At 31.2% G+C, this 24,065-nt stretch overlaps 1 protein-coding gene across 1 annotated transcript in view; it reads left to right on the plus strand.

The window, feature by feature from the left end:
- Nucleotides 1-24,065, plus strand: part of RSRC1 (arginine and serine rich coiled-coil 1) — a 372,620-nt gene that overhangs the window by 79,255 nt on the left and 269,300 nt on the right. The window contains exon 5 of the mRNA XM_011379565.2: nt 15,508-15,681. Coding sequence (XP_011377867.2) covers nt 15,508-15,681 — 174 coding nt within the window. The remainder of the gene's footprint in view (nt 1-15,507; nt 15,682-24,065) is intronic.

Genomic DNA, 24,065 nt, shown 5'->3' on the forward strand with positions numbered 1-24,065 from the left:
TATTCCAGAAAGATGAGTCCCAAACCAGTAAAATAGATGAAGTTTATTTACTTACTTAAAGCTTTTTGTTCATATCAAATAGTAGATAAAAATGCATAAATTATAAGTTCAATAAATTACCTGCTCAATGAATTATCATTAAAAGAACATAACTGTTTAAATACTACTGAGGTCAAGAAATATAATATTAAGAATTCTCTTGAATCCCTGTTTCTTCTCCCTTAAAATATTGCTCTTTTTTAATTCCTCAGATATGCAGATGATAGCCAAAGATAGTCAATATACTGATTTATAAATCCATAGGTTAGTTTTGCCTGTTTTTGAACTTTGTATAAATGGACTCATTCAATGCATAACCTTTATGTCTGGCTTTTTTGCTCAACATTGTTTATGGGATTCATTAATGTCGTTTCATGTAGCTGTAGTTCATTAGTGTATATCATTCCATAACATACCACAGTTTATCTCCTTTACTGAGAATGGGCTACTGGATTGTTTCCATTTTTGGTATTATAAAGAATGGTACTAAAAACATTTTTCTACATGTTTCTTTTGCCTGTGCACATCCCCCAGGTATGAAATTGCTGGGTCATAGAATATGTGTGTGTTCAAGTTTGTACCAAACTATTTTCCAAAGTATTTTATACTCATTTAAATTTCTACCAGGCATGTATGATTGAGAGTTGTCTGTGCTCTATGTCCCTACCAGCATTTGATATTATCAATTGTTTTAACTTAACAATTTTGGTGGATATATAGTAGTATCTCTTTGTGTGTTTATTTTATTTCCCTTTAACCAATGAAGTTGAGCAAATTTTTATGCATTTATATTCTCTATTATGAAGTGCTTATTTAAATCCCTCATTCATTTTTTATATTAGGAGGTTGGTTTCTTAATGATTTGTAGCAGTTTTAATAAGTGTTTTAAAAAATGTATTCTGGTTATAAGTTCTTTTTTAATATGTATTTCAAGTGTCTTCTTCTACTCTCTCTGGCTTGTCTTTTTACTTTTATTATGGTGTCTTTGATGATCAGGGCTTTCTTATTTTAATCACAATTTCCTTTGTGATTAGCCTTTTTATGTCTTTTTATTATTTATTTATCTATTTATATTTTGATCTTCCTTCCTTTCAGTTTTCAATTAAGTTGTTTTTTAAAAGAAATTGTTGCCTACCCAACACCATGAAGAAAATCTCTTAGTAACTTTATAGTTTTTACCTTTAACATTTAATTCTGGAATTTATTTTTATGTGTGGTATGTATGATGTGAAGTTTTTTTGTTTTTGTTTTTGTTAAATCATCATTCAGTTGACCCAGTATAACTCATTGACTTTCCTTTTTTCAACTACTCTTTGGGGCTGTTTTCCAAATCAAGTGCCCATATGTGCACGGATCTTATGAATTCTCTATTCTGTTCCATTGATCTGTTTATCAATCCTTATGCCAGTACTACACTGTTAATTAAATTAAGTCTTGATATCAAGACTGAGTTTATTTTCCATAAAAGTAGATTGGCTAATTTTGACCATTTGTATATCCATGTAATTTTTAGAATCAACTTGCTTATTTCTTAAAAAAAAAATTCTGAGATTTTGATTGGAATTTTATTGACTCTGTATATCCATATGGATAGAATTGACATCAGATTTTCTATATTTATATGTGTCAGGAGTTTGTTCATTTATTTAATTTTTCAAATTTATTCACAGGAAGTTGTTTCTAACACCTTACCTTTTTAACGTCATAGATGCCATTGTGATGTTTCCTTTTCCATTTCTGATTGTATTTCTTTGAGACTTTTCTCTATTTTTCTTGATCAGTGTCACCAAGGATTCATCAGTTTTTAAAGTTTTTTATACCATTAACTTTAGTTTTACTGACCTTTCTCTTTATTTTCTAATCATTAATTTTTGTATGAATTATTATTTTCTTTCTCTCTTTGGATTTAATTTGCTGTTCATTTTTTAATTAATTCTTGAGATGCAAGCTTCAACTACTGGTTTTTGGTCTTTTTAACCTCCCTAATATATCCATTTAAGGCTATACATTTTCTCTAAACAACTTTTTTTTAAAGTGGAAGTCTTTTTAAAAATTTATTGGGATAATATTCGTTAATAACATAAATTTTAGCTGTACAACCTTATAATACAACATTTGTGTACTCTATCATGTGCCCATCATCCAAAGCCGAGTCTCCTTCCCTCGGCGTGTATTTGACCCCCTTTACCCTCTTCGTCTTCCCCCCACCCGACTTCTCTTCCTCTCTGGTAATCACTATTCTGTTGTCTCTCTCTGTGAGTTTATTTTTTGTTTGTTTGTTTTGTTTGTTCATTTGTTACTTTTTGTTTTATATCCCACATGTGATCATATGATTCTTGTCCTTTTTCTTCTGACTTATTTCACTTAGCATAATACTCTCAAGATCTATTCGTATTGTCGCAAATGGCAGTATCTAAACACAACTTTAACTGCGTCCTATAAGTTTCATGTATATTATTGTTATCATTCAATTAAGCATATTTTCTGGTCTTCATTGTGATGTCTTCTTTGATCCATGGGTTGTTTAGAAGTGTGTTTTGAAATTTCCAAACTTATGTTTTTTTTTCCTTCTAGGTTTATCTTTCTGTTACTGTTTTCTGGCATAATTTTATTTTAGTCATTTGCTCAGAGAACATATTTCAAACACTTTTAATCCTTCAATATTTTTTGAGACTGCTTTGTGATCCATCATATAGCCAGTTTTTGTAAATGTTGTGTATGTATCTTAAAAGAATGTATATATTTTCAGTTATTGGTAGAATTGTTGTCTATATACTGATTAGGTTAAATTTATTAATCTTCTTCAGATATTCTGTTGCCCTACTGATCATTTTGTCTGCTTGTTCTGTTATTGAGATTTGTGTGTTAAAATTTCTCCTTGCTCTATATCAATGTTTCTTGAACCTATGTTATTATGTATGCCTACAAATGCAGAATTGTGATTCTCTTGAGCTTTTTCTATTATTATTATTATTATTATTATTATTATTATTATTATTATTATAAAATATCTGTCCTCTGCTGTAGTAAATGCTTTTGGTTTTAAAATCTATTTTGTCCAATATGAATATTTTAGTTAGTGTTTGCCTGCTAGATCTTTCTCTGTTCTTATTAAATTTTCTATGTTTTCTATGCCCTTATATTTTATATATTTCTTAAAAGCAACATTTCATTTTGTTTTGCTTTTTTTCTTCCCTGGCTTGATTTTTAATTGGAGTATTCACCATTTATTTGCGATACATTTGCAAATATTTTCTTTGAGTCAAATTTAGCAATCTTGTTCATGGAATTTTGGTCACAATCAGAGAGCCTTTTACTGTTCCCAGGTTATAGGAGAATTCACCCATGTACTCTTGTACTGCTTTTTAGAGTTTTATTTAACCATTTAGATCTGTGATGCATTTGGGGTTTATTCTTGTATATGATGTGGTGAATTTTTTTTTTCCTTCCAAATCATTATGCAGTTAACACTTAAATCAGTTTATGAAAGTATCTTTACTTCAGTGATATCACTTTTATCATATCCTAGATTTTTATATGTAATTGACTGTATTTTTGGACTTTCTGTTCTATTCCTTTTCTTTCTCTATTTATATGCCAGTATAAATCTGTTCTAGTTGTAGAGGCATCGCAGCATGTTTTAATATTTGGTAGGGCTATCCCCTCTTGAGAGTTCTTTGCTTGCACTGTTTTCTTAGCTATTCTTGGACATTTATTTTTCCATACAAATTTAGGTTCAACTTTTCTAGCTCCAAAGTAGTGTTTATTGAAATTTTTATTAGAATTGCATTAATTTTGTAAATTAAATTAAGAACTGACTCCTTAATGACGTTAAGACAACCTAACCAATGACACGGAATGTCTTTCCATTTGTTCCAGGTTAATTATATGTGTTTCAGGAGCAATGTAAGGTTTTTTTTTTTTTTTTTTAATTAGATTTTGAACATTTTTTGTTGCTTATTCCTAAATATTTACTTTTTAAAATTGCTATTGCAAATAGAGTGTTTTCATCCATTATATCTTCTTTCTGGTTATTTGTGGATATATGAATGCTATTGATTTTTAAATGTTAATTTTCTATCCTGTTACCTTGCTGAATTCTTTTTGAATTGAGCTATTATTTTAATGAATTATTTCTGAAATTGTTTTTGAATGGTTTGAGTTAATTTTATATTTTTCCTCCAGGATTTTCAAGTATATTATCTATAAATAGAGATAGTTATGTTTCCACTCCTTATGACCCTTGTTGTTTTGTCTGTTCTAATTGCATTGGCTAGTACTTCCAGAAAAATGTGTCTATATAGTCTGTTTCTTGCTGATGAATTGAGACCTTTATAAATATCAATTATGGCATATACTGAGTTGTATAGTAATGCTATAAAGTACATTTTTGAATAGTAGGCTGTATGGTCCCACATTATCCTGATTTGATAGTTCCCAATTTCTACTTTTTAAGTTTATTCTCTATTCTCCTTTTATATCAGCTTGTTAGTTGTCCCTCCACTTTAATCTGAATTAATACAGGTAAATGTAAGTAATTTGATAGGAAAGTAGCTTACTTTCTATTTAATTATCTGTAAGTAAAGCTCTGGGTGATATTTTGAGGATTTGAAAAATACTTTTTAAGAGAATAAACTGGTTTTTATTGTCTTATTTTCAAGAGAATAAACTATGTTTTAAATGACACTTGCAAAGCTATTTTTTAAAATATGTAACCTCTTCTTTCCGTAATCAGTAGTGAAAAGGGAAATGAATAATGGCTTAAAAAATGAAGTACCTTTGTATTATCTGTGTAAGTTTATCTTCCAGTGAACTTATGGGCATTCATTGTAACATCGACTTAGTTAGGAAGTTATATTTTTGCTTGTCTTGTTAAAAAAAGAAAATGTCAGCTTAAAATAGACATAATTATGTATTGAAGCCATTTCTTTTTATGAAGGACCTTTGGGGGGAAAAAGGAATTGTGTATAAAAATTATAAAAGTAAAATAATAATTTGTAAGTTTGAATATGAGCCTAAAGATTTCTTTTTGGTTTTAACGTTGATAAAAATCCATATATTCTAGGTGCTACTGAGGTGGGGCCCCACTTTTAGATTTATTTTCTTTACCTGTTGATGCTATTTTCAGTAGTATACAATCAATTATTTATACTGCCTCTTGAACTTGAATTTGAGAATACCTTCAAATCACTCTGGAAACATGCAGGGTAGCAGGGAATCTAGGAAAGAGTATGATTTTTGAATTTTCAATTAACTATTAAGATGTTTCTCTGCAATTTTACCTTGCCTTTGTTTCTTCTTGTATCTTGGAACAATGCCTTAAAAGATTTAGACTCTCTCTTTTTAAAATCTCTGCTTTCTGTTATATGGTATATGAAAGAAAAAAACATGAGGATTATTTTTAAATTACTCACACCAAATTAAGAAATCAACTAACAAAAGCCTTGATTTCAAGTATTCTTGCTTGAGTGTACAGTCCAATACACAAAAATGCTGGTCCTGTTTTTCATTTATAAAATGTGGTGACCATTGAGATAAGTTTCATGCCCCAGGCTTCCAGCTTTCTCTGATTCTTTTATTACCATTAAAGCCTTTGTTGGGCACTTAAAATATGGACATAAGCAATTTAGGACTTGTTCACAGATTTGGAAGAGCAGCAAAAAACAAGGGAATTGGAAATCTTACTTAAAGACAGTATAACGCAATCTGATTTGTAAACTATCAGCCCATTTAAGTTATGTTATATGTAGTTGCATTGAATGAAGTTTGCAGCAAGTTACCTGAGGCTTTTTAAAAATAATTTTTACAAACCTTTTTAGTAAATAACTTTAGACTGTTTTGTGTCTTAAGTTTTTCTTCCAGCTTTATAATCATAGAATTTATTATATAATTAATGGATAGTAGGTTTTTTGTTTCTTTTAGTTTTTATATATTATGAATAAGGAAGTAATCTTTTAAAGGAACATTTTGACTTTTAATTAAAAATTTTAATTATTTTGGGGCAGAGTGGTCTGTAGTTTTTCAATGCAACTTCACAATTATTAATGTTAATTATAAAATAAAGTTATCAGAGTTTGATTTTACCATCATACTTGTTATTTAAAATTTTTTTTTGCTGCAAGGATTCCATGAACTCAAAAATTTTTATGTACAGATTTAAGTTTTACAAATCGGAAAGTGTGTTATTTTTTTATTTACAAAAATAAGATGTTAAAATCAAAATTCATGTTTAATAATTTAAATTTATGTATATGGACCTTATTATTTAAATAAAATTTTAAGTTTAGTGTTTTTGATACCTAAGTGGAATAGTACATTATTTAGCTAGGTGAAGAAACAATAAAATTTTAAGGTACTGGTTCAGTTAGTTGATAAGCACTCTCCTCTGTACCTCATACATACAAAAACAATGCAAGAATTTGCTTCATTGTTCTATTTTATTTTGGAAAATTATCATTTTCTCTTACAAATACTATTAGTCTGTTAATTACTTCTTAAAACATTTTGTCTTCGAAAAAAGGAACTTATTTTTTATACATGCAAAAATTAAAAATGGTAACTATAGCCTACTAATGAAATTACTGGCCAGTGAAACATCATTTTACTTTTTAAAATTATGTATTTGACTTCTAAATTAAAGTGATGATTTTAATGCTAATAAGAACTAACAAGTGTGATCTCTTACTCATTATGGGCATCCATGAAAAACCTCATCCAAGTCATAAGGTTTCAAATATAATGCCAGTAGCTACCAGCTGCTAAAGAATTTCATTTGCTGATTTTATTCTTCTACTCCTTTGTAATTTAAATTCCTTTATTTAAAAAGTTTAACTTAAGGATATTGTAAAGTATATAGCATTTTAAGATTAGATGGTATCCAGAACATACAGTCCAATGAGTTAGTCCAGTGTAATTGGAGGAATTATTAAATGACACTGACCTCATTTCCTTTAGAACAATGAAAATTAATAGTTTCACATTTTATTAGGCTGATATTCCAGATGTAGTGTACATTTAATTAAGTGTAGTTTCCTTTTAGTTATGGTATGTGTATCTGTTTTTTGTCGCAAATTCTTTCTAGTTTTACAGTTTTCCACATGTTTTCTTTCACCATTTATGATTTTTTCAAAGCAGAGCTATAAGGATTTAAATCACTTTAGCATGCAGCAAAACAGTTCCCATTCAAACAATAAACGCCATTTTAAAAAGCCTTTAGATCTTCTGTCACTTCATAAATATAAATGTATAAAAACGTTATGCTGTTATAGTGCCCACCTGCTAATTAAATGCAGATTTTCTCAAACTTGCTTAAAATCTGTCTATTTGTTTCAACTATGTCTCTGTTCAGAATACATATGGCCCTTGTGAAACTAATTATGCTTATGGAGCAGCTGTTAAATTTAGTGCAACTAATTTTATCCAATATTTTACATTTTAATTGATTACCTGTGAAGAAATTAGCAAATTAACACTTATTGTACAGTAACCGAATCGTCTTTTATGGTTACTTTCAGATTTAACAAGTGAGCCAGGTACTGGTGGAATAAAGACATTTCTAGGATTTTAAGATAGGAAAGTTACTGGTGGACCTTGATAATCTGGTGTGAAAATTTAGGAAGACTGATGAGTGATGCCAAGCATCTGTGTGTTCTGTATCTCGAACATGAGAAGCAGTTGGAAAGTAATGGCTTTTTCACAGAATTTTAGTAACATATGGGTTTATCTGGATCTAAGAAGTCTTTGAAGATCTTTGAACTTGACTAAATGACTTAACCTTTGGCATAGTGGGTGGGTTATATGATTTTTAAGGGGGGAGGTACTGGCATTCTGCATTCTCTTTTGCTTTTTGTCCCTCTTCCCAGTTCTACTTTTTAATATCTTAAGAATGGGACTGGAGATGATGATTGGGAATTTTTGAAGATTGACATGATCAGAACTCCAAAATATTTAGTTGACTGGATCTACTTGTAATAATGGGTAAATTTTTTAATAATATTTCAGAAATGAATCTGTGTATATATTTATTTTCTGTTCTATAGATTTTATATGAAAATGATACTGCTATCAGATCTTATTGGCATTGTGCTGTAGTTGAAAGGATGTGGACAAACCTGGGTTCAAATTTCAGCTCTATCACACATTGGCTTTGTGACCTCTGAACTTTTCAGAGTTCAGTTTTCTCAAAGCAATACCCAAACAAAACCAAAAAAACAAAGAACCCCAACCCAGCCTCCTCCCAACGCAAGAAAGTCCCCCAAAACAGCAAGAGGAGATGATATCAATTAGATGTTTTATTTAACTCCAGAGGATTAAAAGAGAGAAAATAGATGAATACAGCTAGCATGTTTCTTAGCATGTGGAAGATCCTTAGTAATAACACGGTTAAATGTTATGCTCTATAATATTACTAAATAAGAGATACACTAAGCAAGCATATTATTATGCATATTTTAGAGCATTAACTATCACAGTAAATGAGAGTTTGGTTTTGATTTTTATTTACCAGCTTCGAATTTTGATAACTCAGTTGTAAAACTTGATGTGTTATAGGTCCAAGAAAATGTTCCTGGAATTTTGATAAATATTTCAGTTGGGGCACTATAAATAGACAGTTACTGGGTTAGGAACATATAAGCAATCCCTGTTTACAACTTGATCCAGTGCCTCTGGTGAGGACAGTTTACCTTGGTTGTACAGTTTTAGAACATGTGGCAACTATACTGATCTAGACGTTTCTCTAAAACAGATGTAGGGTCAGTTAGTGACCAAAGCTGAAGAATATTAATCCACTCAATTCATCTTAGTTAAAATTCAAAATATGTGTGTTTTTCTCAGTGAAATAGCATTGTTGTTGTTGGGCGTATATTTTTAAATATTTGTTTGTCATTTCCACCAAGGCTTTATCAACTTTATTATTCTTTTCAAAGAATCAACTTTGTCTTTCTTCACCTTCTGATACATTAATTTTTGCTTTTTAAAAATTTCTTTCCTTTTACCTCTGCGAGTACAATTTTTTGTTCTTTTTCTAACTCCTTGAGATGGGTGTTAGATCACTTATTTTATTGTATTCTTTTCTCATACGTGTATTTAATGCTATAAATTTTCTGTTTTACTGTGCTTTAGCTATAGCTTACACATTTTTGATATGCCATGTTTTAGTTTTTATTCAGTTCAAATTAAAAAATATCCATTGTGGTTTCATCTTTTCCATGGGTTATACCGAAATATATTACTTTATTTTTAAACATTTAGAGGCTTGTCTTTTGTTTTTTTTTTCTTGTTTAATTCCACTGTAGTGACAGAGCATTATCTGAACACCTTTCATCTTTTAAATGTGTTAAGATTAGCTTTATGGTCCATCATGAGGTTTATTTTAGGAGGTATTACAAATACACTTGATAAAAAAGAACGTTACACAGTTTTGGGATACAGTTAAAAGGTGAATTTAACCATTCAAATTTTTGATATCTTTGTTTTTTTTTTTCTTTTAAAACCTGCTTATATCAGTTACTGAGAGAGTTCACAGATGTCTGTCTGTTTAACTTCAAGTTCTGTCAACTTCTTTACATATTTTGAGGCTCAGTTATTAAGAGTATGCAAATTAAGGCTTGTTTTATATTCTTTTTGGAGTGACCCTATCATCATGAAGTCTACTTTGTTTGATATTGATATAGTTTGACCATCTTTCCTTTTATTAGTGCTTGCATGATGTCTTTCCCCATTTTTTACTTTAAAACTTTCTTTGTTTTTATATTTAATGTGTTCATTTTGAAAGCTGTCTATAGTTTCCTTTTTTTCAGTCTGACAATCTTTTTCTTTTGATTGTATTATTTAGTTTATTTATTGATTAATTGATTACTATTATATCTGGTTTTAAAGCTCCCATCTTATTCTTTGTTTCCTATTTGTCCAATCCAGTTTTATTTCCTCCTTTCTTCTTTGGATTAATTATATTTCATTTTCTTCTCTATTGGCTTGTTAAACATTCTTTTAATTTTACTTTGAGTGCTTAATCTAGAAATTGTAGCAAGTCCTTAACTTATTAGAGTCTAACGTTAATTAGTACTTTGATCACTTTTTTCCCTGTAGCTTTGATACTTGGATAGCTTGAGTAGATGTACCGTTGTGAATACTTCTGCCTCCCCTTCCATTGAGCTCTCAAGGAAAATGAAAACCATCATTTTGCTGTGTATCTTTCAGTTGAGAAGACTAATGCCAATTTGACTTTCTTTCTTTGTTGGTGACTTGATCAGAGAGTATTCTTCCTTTTGTGTAATGTGCAGTAACTTCATCAGGATATATTTCAGAGTTAACTGAAGTTAATCCATTTCCCCAGATACACAGTGGACCCTTTCTACATGTATATTCTTTTAGTTCCAAAAGTGTTCTTGGATTATGATTGTAATAGTTCTCTTACCTTGTTTTTTCTTTTTCTGGAGCCTCAGGTTGGATGTTCATTTTCTGCCTCTTTATTACTTTTTCTGATCCTTTCTACTAGTTTTATTTGTTAAAAGTTTATTTTTCTTGGATCTTTTATCACTAACACCTGTCTCTTATCATATGCTATGTTTAATTAATGTTGGAATGTTATGTTGTAGTCTCCTCTACTTCATGTTTTTTTTTTTTTTGCAGGGCATAATTGTATCACCTGAAAAATCTGATTCTTTATTTCTTTTCCTTACAGTTGCTTTGTATGGATGTTGGACTCTTTTGTTGTTGTTGTTGTTGTTGCTTGTTTGTGTGTTGTTTGTTTGTTGAGAAAAAGTAAGATTTACTGAAAGTGCATTTTAAAAGAAGACAGGCCATATGAGGGAAGGCTGCAGCCCTGTGGAATTTAGGAGGTAAAGAGAGAAAAGATAGTACGCCCCAAAGGGAGGGGCGGGTTTCCAGCCAGGAGTGCTCTAACCTCTTTTTTCATTGTTTTTGATAATGTGAAAGATTTTCCTGATCATCAGTAACAGTTCTCTGTATGCCCCGAAAGTTTTTTTGGATAACTTACAAGGTTTCTTAAATGGCGCTTACTATTATTATTAATTCGGTGAGACAGAGTTTCTTTAATAAATGGGAAACTTTATGAACAAAGCTAGGTCTCTTTTCGGATCTTTTGATGCTACCTTGTTTTTATAGAGCCCTGAGCTTCAGCACCTTGTTTTCTAGTTTTCTTTCCCTACCATTTCACCAATGGGATACTTCCCTTTTAAAGTGTTATCTGTTTCTTTAGAGTGTAGGTCCTTTTAAAAAATGCCCATTTTTATTATGGTTTTAACTGGATTTTGGTTGGGGGTGAAAGTAAATGTCTATGTTCAAATGTCATCCTGATATGGAATCCTTGTTAATTTATTCCAGATATAATTTTTAAATTTAATTTCAATTAGTTTTATTTTATGGTAAACTATAGATCTCTACATAGAGACTATTCGAAGTATTGTATTTTTTGAAAGATAAAATATTAGGATATTTGTTTTGATTACATGTATTTAGAACTTATTAGCCAATTAAGAAACTTGACAAATTGGTTCTTGAGGATAGTAATTCATTTTATGTAGGGATGTTATAGTGATTCTTCCTATTTTATAGATATTGAAATCATTTATCTGGTATAATAGGACATCTTGCTGTCCATTTATTGCTTATATATTGTGTGTTCTAGAGTGCCACATTTTTTATCAAATGTTTCTTTGCTTATGATATATCTCCAAATTGGCTTTCGTACTCTAGAGATTTCTAGAGTGATTTATCAGAAACATATTTATTCAAAGAATAAGGACAAATTAACATCTTAAATTTTAGTGTAGTTTCTTTGACCATTTTTGTTTGGTCAAGGTAGGAAATCTCTTAACTCTGATTTGTTATTTTTTCCTTGATGGAGATTCTTCAAATATGTAATTTAAGTTACTTAATGAAGTAAATGGGGTTTTTCATATGTCTAGGATGTGAGTTTTACTCAAAATTGTGTAAAGTAATTCTCATGACAGCTTAGAAGTCAGCAGCTTAATTCATTTTAATCTGCACTGTGTGGTCCTTTATAACAGCCTTGAATAGCATTCTTTTGCCTGTGTTTTCGTTTGCTGTCTTTTGCCCATGTATTCTCTCCAGAGTCATTTTTTTCTTCTTGTAGCCTATAAGCAAGATTACGAGGCCTACAACATCAGGATTAAAATAATGAACATTAAGACATTGGGCAGGGCGGGGGAGGAGTCCTGGTGGCTTATATAGTGATATTTTAAAACTCATTAATTTCTTTAAATTTGACATCATGGGTGACTTATAGATATGCTATTACTATCATAGTTCATTGAGCCACACTAGCAACATTTATAGGAGAATATTTGAGAATGGAATAGGTTGCTTGTATGAAGACATACAGTGAATAATAAATAAGATGTTTTTGGAGGGTGGCAGACATTTGTTTTCTTTAGTGGAATTTTCGTCAGGGAAAACCACGAGATCTGTTTGGAGATAATTGAGTTATTTAATGAATTGGGTAAGTTGGGAAGATTAAAGTTTGGAAAAGTTGATTCTTTGGGAATGGGTGGGGCAGATAGGATTTTACAGAAGGCCTTTAATTGTAGTGTCCAGCCTTGTTATGATCACGATAGATAGAGGGATCGTACTGTCTGGTTTATTTGGGACAATGCCAATTTAGGCCTGTCGTCCGTATGTTTTAGTGCCCTACTTGAGTCTCAAAAAATGCCCTTTTATTCTCCAAAGGCTTGGATCATAGGTGATATGATTTTCCTGTTAATAGCAAACTAGTGAAGGTCATGTATTTGGCTGCTGAGGGTTTTTCCGTAGAGAAGACATGAATATTTGCTGAGATTATTATTTAGCTTTCTATATAAAAGCAATGTATTGGAACTTGAGCAATCCTTATGCTAGCCTAAATATTTTAAAGGTCTTTCAAAATCAGAATGCTGCTCTTTAATGGATTAGCTATGGTATGGGGGAAACACATTTCATACGCTTCTGATTCAGAATTTACTCTTTCATTCAGATTAGCGCATCCCTCAGTTACTTCTTTCTCAGCGTCTGCCTCCCCACCAAATCACTTGCCTGCTATCTCACAGTCAGTCAGGTACTATTATGTAATCCTTACACCCAGAGAGGAAATAACTTGTTTGAGGATACCATTACATGAATAATTATTTATTTTTAACGTAATACTTCTATAACTTTGGGTATATTAATAGCAGATACATTTCATTTTTAAGATACAGCAAAAACATGATTTCACCAAAATTCACCTTATCTGTAACCCACAGTTACATATTTTGTCCAAAAGTTTTTTTTTAGTAAAAACTTTTTTAACAAAAATTTTATTTTTTTAACCACTAAGAAATGAGCTTAAAGATTTTTTTTTTTAAAGCTCTTAGAGTTTTGTTGTTAGAGTTTAAACTAACTTTTAATTTCCTTATTTTTTGTTACTCTACATTTCTACTAGCTAAGTGAAAACTAATTTCCAGAATCATATTTTGGTCTTAAACAATTTAGAACAATTAATCATATTTTGGTCTTAAACAATTTAGAACAAATTTGGTCTTAAACAATTTAGAACAATTAATCATATTTTGGTCTTAAACAATTTAGAACAAATTTGGTCTTAAACAGTTTATACACATAATTATAGTGGCCGAGGTTATCACAATAAAAGGTCTCCATTTGAAAGCTGCCTGCCCCACATCATGGTGTCAGAATGGGACCTGGGTGGCAATATAAATAGACAAAGAAAAGGAATAGAACAGAAAGTCCAGAAATATAGCTAATTACATATAAAAATCTAGTATATAATAAAAGTGATATCACTGAAGCAAAGATAGTCTTTTAAAAAATGATTTAAGTGTAAATGCATAATGATTTGGAAGAAAATAAAAAAATATACCGCACCATATACAAGAGTAAACTCCAAATGGATCACAGATCTAAATGAATAAATAAACATGTTAGACATTTGAATATTGTCACACAGATCCCACAAGATCTGTTTTTCTTTTCATTAGCAATCATTTTCCTCTTATTTCTTCAAGTCGAATAATTTCATTTGATATATTTTCAAGTGCACAGATTTTTTTCTCTGGTGTTATCAATCTGCTTTTAGTCTCATTTAGCATAATTTTGATTTTTAGATATTATGTTTTTTAGTTATAGAATTTCTATTTTTTTATTTTCTAGTTTTTCTACTGAGATTTCTTGGCTTTATATTCAGTACAAGCATAGTTATACTTACTACTTTAAAATCCTTGCTTGCTGATTCTAACATCTGGCTCATCTCAGGGTTAGTCTTTGTTGCCTATTTTGTGCAATTGGTTCACATTTTTCATGTTTTGTTGTATATCTAATAATTTTGGATTTCATTCTGTACATGGTGGATGTCATGTTTTGAATCCTCTGGATTCTGTTATATTCCTCTGAAGAATGTTGATTTTTTTTGTTTATTCATTTGTTTTAGCAGGAGATTAACATAGTTGAATTAAAATTGTAAAAATCCTATCTCTTTGGGGGTGGTTGTAATATTAGTTGAAGTTTTTTAATCCTTAGCTATTTGGAGTCTGTCCCTTTATATACATGATGTAGGATTCAGCCAGAGATTTGAATAGCGTTTACGTACAGAATTTTAGCTCCCTCTTCTGACTCTTCCAGGATTCCCTTCTCCTTTTCCTTTTGCAGTGGTTGCCCTGGGTCTTTCTTCTGGTTGTCCAGGCCAGCAGTCCTAAAGTTTTCTGTTGGAGTTTTGGCTATCCTGCATGGCACAGACTTAGGCTTGCCCTCAGAAAAGAAGCTGATAAAATGGGAAATTTTCTCATTGCTGTTTCCTTTTTCCAAATGTTGCTTGCTATAGAATTTGCCTTCTTTTGGTCATTATCCAGTGCCTTCAGATGTTTTTTATAGTTATATGTAGGATCATCAGTCTGGTAGAGGGTTTCTTGTCAGTACTGTTAAGGCAGGATCTGAACATTTTACTTTTTTAAAGCACATAGTATATCCTACTTAATGCTCTTATTTATTTAATACAAAGAATAGCTAGATTAGAGTAGAGGAATAGTTTTATTGTAACAATTAGAAATAAGAAATAAGATCAAATGTGTGTGTGTGTGTGTATACATACATACAGAGATTGTAGGGATAAGGAAGACCCTATCTTTGAATATTAGATTCGATATATTTATATTTGTTATCTTATCTGAGGAGACTCGAATAGTCAAGACTTGATTTGAACCTTTAAGACTTTCACTTGCAAACACTTTTTGACTAAACCTTAATTTTCAGTAAAGTTGACATGTCTCTCAAGTATCATTTTAACTGAAAGTACTTATTCATAAAGAATCATATTTAGATGCTTGCTTCACACAGTTATTAATTATTGAATCCATAACAGAAAACCAAATCCTTTTCTTTCAGACAACTTTAAAGCGTATTTTCATTTTATAATACAAAGTATACACTATATTTAATAAAATCTACTTACTACAGGTCCCGGTCAAGACCTCGTCCACGTTCCCATAGTCGAAGCAGTGAAAGGTCCAGTCACAGAAGAACCCGTAGTCGATCTCGGGATAGAGAACGACGTAAAGTCAGAGATAAGGAGAAAAGAGAAAAGGAGAAGGATAAAGGCAAGGACAAGGAATTACACAACATCAAACGTGGGTAAGTTGAACCAAATCTTAAGCAGTGATGACTTTGATTTAATGGCTATATTCAAACTAAATTTTCGTTCTCAGAGATTTTTCTTAGGTGGAAAAAAATGAATACAGGAGAGAAAGGATAAATCAAAATAGTTATCTCAAATTTTTACCGTGTGATTTGCTATTGATTGGGCCTCTTTCAATGTAGAATGGCCATTTGGTCAATATTTAGATGTGTTTGTGTATGTTAAAGTGAGTGTATGTGTATACGAGACCCAGAATTTACTTTTTCTGGAATAGATATTAATACCATTATTCTAGCTCTGTCCATTTGGAGGGTGAAATCTATTCATAACTGTTTATTAAATTAGAAGATGTTAAAATAAAACAAAATATCAGTTAGTATCTTAAATTACAACTCCTTGTTTGTTTTATTCAGAACTGACATTGGGGTCTTTTACTCTGTGAAGAAGTACATCTTAGAATTTATCCCCTTTTGTCAGTCTTTCAACACCTTACATATGTTCACTTTAATACTTCAGTAAAAAGTGTTTATCTTTAATGTGTCAATCAGTTTTCCATGTTCAATTGAAATGCCTACCAGGATCTTAGATATATGGTTCCCTGAGATCTTGATTCTGTGAAGAATTAAGTTTGTTAAAAGATGTAGAACTCTTCTCTAATCCTTTTCCTTTCCCTATTGTCTGTGTGTTTATTTTTTATTTCTAGATTTACAGCGATATTATATAAATCTGCCTAGATCGTTGGCTTTTAAGTTTTCTTTCAAATGATAAATTTGTGGTGGATTTTGGAAGAAGATAACATTATTATGTAACTTTCCTTTTTCTGATCACCGCACAACTGTTAATACAAATTTAGCAGTTGTGATTCTCCAGAATTCTGAGTTCTGTCCAGAAAAGTTTTATAGATTGTTGAACATTAGAGGAGATAGGGTTAGATATCTGGCTATAAGGATAGGAAGACTCAATTAGCCAGAGTTGGTAGAATCGAATGAGGATGAGAGAGGTTATTGGGGAAATCTGTTGATAAAGGGAGAAAATTGGGGGGATGATAGATTTGAAGAGAGAATGTAAAGTAGGTTTCTGAGACTGAAAAACAGGGACTATAAAAGGATGAATAAATTATATCAATCAAGGAACTACCTTGTTTCTTCCTTTTTTTTTTTTTTCCCCTTCCTTTGGATTTTTACTTTAGAGATTACATGGCTGTAAGAAGTATGACCATGATTTTAACTGATCACTAAATTTTTGCTTTCTACCTCACCAACTTTAAATTTTTTAGAATACTATTTGCACAGTTATATAAAATTGATATTACATAAAGCATTACTTTGGGGTTTTTAAAGGTAAGAAAAATGAGAATATGGTTAAAAAGTGAAGGTTAGGGGGTTTTAGGAAAGATTCCCATATGGTGGCGTTAATCCCAAAGGTCTGGGCCAGCTTTACAGGTTCGACTCTTTCATCATTCAAAGTTATGTTCAAAGGGCTGATACCTGGATGACAGGTTCACAAGACATGAATGTTGTATTTGTCATTATTTTTTACGTCTCAGCAAAGACAGTGAAGAAGTAAGGGGTTGGTCGAAGGGCCCTGGGACCGATGCCAAAAAGCCTGATTCATTCATCTCTGGTATTTTAGTGGACCACGGTTACAGGGTGGTGCTACAGCAGGGTGCCCTTTCTCTTGGTTTCATGCTGAAGACAGTAAATTCATACCTTTTGGTATAACCTGAAGTCAGGATTTTTTGGGATCAGTGTATACATTTCATATAGTAGTATTTATGTACAGATGCACCCTGCTTTGCTCCAAAAATAATTTCATTTTTTAAAGAACTTTTTGTGTTTATTTCCTAAACCTGATTTTTAAGCTATTTAGGGTAGAAAATGTATCTTATACTCTTTTTTATCACTCAGTGTACCTAATGTACATTTCATTGTTCATAAATTTTTATTGGTTATTGATCAGATATGCTCATTCATTCATTTGTTCACTTGTTCAGTCAACAGTATTTAAATGCCTTTTATTTGTCAACTGCTATGTTAGGTAATAAGAACATAATGGTAGACCAGTTCTACTTGGGGATTTCACGCAAGTGGCAAGAATAAGCACATATAGAAGGGAAGATGTGTAAAGTGAAATCAAATGAATGTTTCAATAAGAAGCTTTGGAAACATCGTATGAGTTAGGATGCTTTGGCCATATATAACAAACCTAACTAACAGTAGCTTAAACCAGAGACAGCAGAGTTTTTTGTAGAGGGCTAGATAGTAAATAATTTAGGCTTTCTGGGCTATATTTCTCTGTTACAACTACTGAACTCTACCCTTTTAGCATGAAAGCAGCTATAGATTATACTAAACAAACAGCATGGCTGTGTTCCAGTAAAACTTTATTTACAAAAATAGGCAGTTGGCCAGATTTGGCCCAAGGGTTGTAGTTTGTCAACATCTGGCTTAAGCCATAAATACATTTATTGCTAATGTAACAAACAGTTTGGAGGTAAACAGACCCGGGCCCTTATTCTTGCAACAGGCCAGTCTCCGTATGTTGACTTTCATTTTCAATCTTGACACATTCTGATTGAAAGAAATTTCCATGAACATTAAGTTGGTTGATCTAGACTAGTCAACATGTCAGGGAGGGGCTGTCAGAAGAGATGTTTATACATCGAACGAAGAAAGAGACAGGAAAGAATGTTGCATGCAAAATGAACTTCATATGGAAAGAAAGACTTGGAAGCAAGCAAGGTGGGAATGACATATTTGAGGAACTGAAGTCTGATGGGGTTTTGTTCATAGTAGAAGAGGAATAATGATGAGAGATGATTATTCGAAACCTTAAAGTTTATGTCAAGGAGTTTGGAGTTAATTCTGAAGGCAGTGAGAAGCAAGTGAAGTTTCAAGTAGAGTAATGATATGATCAGTTCTTAATGAAGTAAGAACAAAATGCTTTATATTTTAAATACGTTTTCTAAGTATCAGGAATTTTGCTAAGCAAATGACATGTATTATTGATTTTCATAATGTTATGAAATAGGTGCTTTTATTATCCTATTTCTGTAGATGAAGGTTTGTGATCATAGAGCTGGTAAATGACAGTTAGGCTTCTAATTCAAATTCACTGACTACAGCACCTTGACTCCTTAACAGTACAAAATTCTCAAATCTGTAAGAATGTGTAATTATTGATGATGAGATATAGTGTTTGAGATCAAGTGACATACTATGCTTAAACTTTCCTAGAAAATAGCTAAAACAAATCGAAAGAATTTTCTGTGCCTTATTTTTCTCTGATCAGGACAGAAATCTGTCTTTAATAGATGATTCAATTTTTCCTCCCTTTCTCTTCCTTTCTTACTTTCTTACATCAGGATCTCATCTGTTTACTTAGAATTATATTTAATTTTATTTAATAAACCCACAAAAATTTCTAGGCCTTAGAGTTAAATTTATTTCTATGATAGTTTCATTAGCTATCTCTTTCCAGATGGTTTCAAAAAAAAAAAAAGGAACATGAGTTACAAAGTAAAAACGATTCACAATTTAGTTAGGACTTGGATTTTACTTCATTATAATTGTGCAACCCAGTGATAAGTATTTTAGCTTGTGCTAAATAACCTAGATGCTTCCTCACATAGGAGAAAACCCATGTGCATCTGCTTCTTCATGTATAACAACCTTTGTTTTTATCAACCAGTTTGAAAATATCAATTTTATACAAATATTGATAGAACATAAAGCATATATTTATGAAGTACAAAGCAAGGAGAATAACTACAATAATGGTAAAAGAGTATTTTATAAATTGGGAAAAATAAAAATAGGAGAGGAAGGAATTAATGAGAAAGAGCTTTTTGATTAGACTTTTGAGAAAAAAGATGAAATTAGATAATTTTGAAAAACCTTTTTTAAATAGCAAATCAAGTTACAGTTGAATGATTATAATGAGAATTGGTCTTTTAATATCATAAGTGGATCTATTTATTTTATTAATTTGCTGAATAAGAGAGACCTAATGTAAACTAGAAAGAGTTTCAGGAGTTTGTAGGTAATAAAAGATGCCTTTTCTGACAATTCTGTGTGAATGATTAATATAAGAAAAACACCAACTGAGCCTTTCTTAGGTTTTATCAAGAAGGTTTAATGACTTTAATTTTTAATGTTTTGCATTTATAAAATTTGATTTCTAAGAATATTTTATCTTTAAACATTGACACAGATTTTTTTTGTTTTTATTAATTTTCCCTCCAAAATTTCAAATCTTAAATATTTATCATATCGTTAGATAATTGTATTTTATGGGGACATGTCTTTGCAATACGAAATGAAATATTATTAATAATAGTTATTAAGTTGAAATTGAAACTTAACAGTGTTATTTTGTTAAGCAATTTTTTTTTTTTTTTTTTACGCCTATAGCACCCGGTCTTCCTAGGTGGTCTCCCATCCAAGTACTAACCAGGTTGACCCTGCTTAGCTTCCAAGATAAGACAAGATCGGAAGAATTCAGGGTGACATGGCCATAGACTGACTGTTAAGCAAATTTTTGAGTCCAATATTAGAAATATGAAACTTGTCATGGCATCTCATAATTGCAACATAATTGGTTATAAACATTGTATACCCCATCTTTGTCTTTTGTGGATTATTATTGGGCCTTCTTTAGCAATGTTTTGATGAAATTTCATAAAGGATAGTTGATTACTACAAAACATCTTTTAGAGACTTCTTTGAATAATTAGTTGTGAATAAATATGTCAGTACCACCAGTGACATTCTGCTATTTATTTTGAATTATAGAGCCATCCTCAAGAGTAGAATTAGGATGGATTTGCTTTAAATTAATTTTCAATCATGATTTAAATCACCAGCGAGGAAAATCTGGTTTAAAACAGTGATTGCCTAGTAAAATGCTTTCTTAATTTAAGTAACTTTAGGATTCATGAGGAACCTAATTTAGCATTCTTAAGCATTTTCTCCTTTATGACTTGCCTCTGTGAAGGGTTTTTACTTTTATTATTCCCTTATTAGCTTTTCAATAGATGGATACTGTTCTCAGAAATGTACCCATCAAGACTTCTGGAATATTTTGCTCAAACAGTTGAGTTTATACTTTTTTTACATAACTTTCTAAAGCTTTGTACTTTTAGAAAGAGGTAAGAATTTCCCTCTGGCCATACATATCCATATCCTGACAACTGAAATAGTTCTTTTTCATGAGTATTGGGAGGAGAGTATATTTAAACAGAATTTCTTATACTGAAATATGAATCCCACTAAATCTTCTTTAAATCTTTCTGAGAGTATGTGTAGAAGCCACTGGGATAGCAGTGAAATTGGGCTTCAAACATAGCCTACAACCTTTTTATAAAATCTTACATTAAAAAGTTGACTATACAATGTAATTAGAAATTATATTATTTATATAACAATATTTTAAGAATGCCTTTATAGACTAAAAATGCAGAAAGCATATCAACAGAAGCAACACATACTTTTTGTTCATTGTAATTGCTACTTTTGAACATGCAGCCGTTCTGAGTAGAATATCTTTTTAAAAAGTGTGCTAAAGTGTTTTAGATTCAGGGAAAGTTAAATTGAAAAACTTGCAGTTTTTGCTCATTTTAAGTCATTCACAACTTTTTCCCTAACAGGACAAGTTATTCTCTTTGAGTCTTAATTTATTCTTCCGTTAAATAGAGATAATGGTATTTAAAAAGCTATATTAGAAGCAATGTGTGTAAGAAGTCCAGTACCACATAGTAATCATATTTTATAGATATGTTAGTTATGGCTTTGACCGTGGCAATGTCTTCAATTGTAGAGTTTCATGTAATAAATTCCTGTTGATGAGGTTTTTCTTACCTAGTGCTTGGCAGAAGATGTTGGAAGTGATTTGGGAATGCTGGACTCTGAATTTTGACAGCAGTTACATACTCTTAGAGCCTGTCGTATTTTTCCTTACCTCTTATTTCTTTATGCAGCAGGAAGTCATTTATGCTAATTTACCTCCATTTGCATATAGGTTATAGAGTTCTGTGGTGCAGAGCGTGCTTAGAACTCCTTTTAAGTGTCTGTTTGGATCAAAGCAGGGCTGTGTGATAGCTGTTGTCTGACACCAAGCTGTGTGGTGTTGTTTTCATTAAACATTTATCACACTTCGAATGTGACAGCAGGCAACTTTGTGCCAGGATAACATGTTTTCATGCAAAATTTATTGAAAAAGACGAGACTTTGTAAAGAGATCTTGTTGCCTTTCACCAGTGGCGAAGGGTAAATGTTTGGTTCGAAAGAAGTATACCTTTAACATATGTCATTGTAACATGCAAAAGAAGCTTCGTACTGTCAATTTTGTTAAGCGGGTAAATGGGTAAACAAATACATGTTATATAAGTGTGTGCGCTGGATTTTTCTTCCTTTTTAAATTATAGTTTTTATAATTTTCCTAAGAATTGAATGAATATCATAACAGTGACCTATTATGTTGTCGGACATTTTATATTGCAATGAAATTTACCACCCAATTTCCATTGTATAGATTTGAGTATTTTCCACTAGGTTATAGTTTCGTTCAACAGAAACAATCTAATTTTTTTCAAAAAGGTGAGGTCAAGAAAGTGAATCTAACATAACAAAAAGAATAATCAGCAAAAGCAGGAGACAAGGGTTTTATAAGTTCTCCTCCAGGTTACCACTTTTCTCTTATTCATTATGTCTGTACACTTTAATTATCCTGGAGTTTGCCCAATGGGCTTTGATGTGAATTATGCCTGATAGAGCACTAAATGGTATGAATTGTAGGCTTAGTCTTTGTTTTTGTGGTTGCCTGGTTTTGAAAAGCCTTGAAATGAGAGAAGGTACTTTTATTTCCTTTTTTCATTCCATAGGAAGCTGAGAAATTATAGTTGTGTGAAGAAGTTAGTGAGAGAGTGAAAGTAGTCTCATGCTGGACTTATTGGTTTAGTAAGTTTTACCATATGGACTATAAAAAATTTGGTGAGATCCTTTTCAAGATGTATTACAAAAATTATGTTGGCATTAACATTCAAGAACAAAAGGAGAGAAGAAGTGAGTTGTGGGTAATGGAAGGAACTTTGCCTTAGGAACCAGATAGAATCCACACACAAACCTTCAAATTCTCACTCATTGTGTTTTGGAGCTATTAAAGGATCATTTTTTTTAGAAAGGTAAAATCATGACTCATAAAAATATATATAAACGCAAATATAGGTATTACTTAAGTCATTAATTAATGAGGGAACCAGTAAGATGTTACAAATAGCTCAGAGGTAAAACCAAGGAGTAGACGAATATGTAGACCACCGGGAATACGGAACACAAAATTGATTAATAGATTCGAGACTGCCTTTTTCCACATGGGGGAGGGAAATCAGTTGCAACTCCACTGGACAAAATTCATTTGCTTATCTATATAAAAACAGTCATTTCCATTGCTATCAATTATCAATAATTTGTGGATTTTAAAAATATCTCAGATAAGGAAAGATGGAAAGGTCTAGATAACTTGGAAAGGCACCCTAGACAAGATACCCGGTGATATTGTCTGGTCGTCTCAATCATTTAACTTTTTTTTTCTGATAGAGTTAGTTATTCTTTTTGACCCTTATATTTATCCTTATGTGACATGGGGATAATTATCATTGAAAAGCTGTAAATACTAGAAGCAGTGTATGTAAAAAGGTTGATATTATGTAGTAGGATCTCAATAAATGGTGGTTATCTTATTTTTTATTAGTAACGCGAATATAATGATTACTGGTTTCTCAGTTATCATTCTTTTTTCATAGTTTTGTGTCTTTTTAGAGGCTATTCCCTCAGCCTGAAATACTCTTTTCCACTTCTCCTGCCAGTTCCATTTATCTATTTGGGGTAGATGTCACTTCCTTCATGAAGTATCCCTGCCTCTCACTAGTGTGCCCTGTAGTTAGTGGCCATAGTATCTGTACCTAATCTGAATAGAGAGCTTTGTAATTTTGTAATGACAAAATTTTGTAATTGTCAGATTATATAAACCTTGTCTGTCTTATTCAACATTGTATTTACTTGGATTATAACAAATACTAAAATATTTGTAGAATAAATAAATAAATGACGGTTTTAGAAGTTGTTTCTAGGTAATGAAATTCAGCTTTTAAGCTTTTAAAAATGATGACATGAATTTTTGGTATTAGGAAAATAACTGACTTTTTTTTTTTTTTTACTATCCCATGCCTGGTTTAAGTGCACGCACACACAACATAAACATATACCATCTCCATCAAAGTCTCCAGACTACATTTTTGAAAAGTCTACATAACTTTCACTATGTTTTTCTGTACTTTAAGTGTTATCAATTATGCTACAATTAATATTATTTAGCATCAGTT

The sequence above is a fragment of the Pteropus vampyrus genome, unplaced genomic scaffold, assembly GCF_000151845.1.
Source record: "Pteropus vampyrus isolate Shadow unplaced genomic scaffold, Pvam_2.0 Scaffold12, whole genome shotgun sequence".
Classification (NCBI taxonomy): Eukaryota; Metazoa; Chordata; class Mammalia; order Chiroptera; family Pteropodidae; genus Pteropus; species Pteropus vampyrus.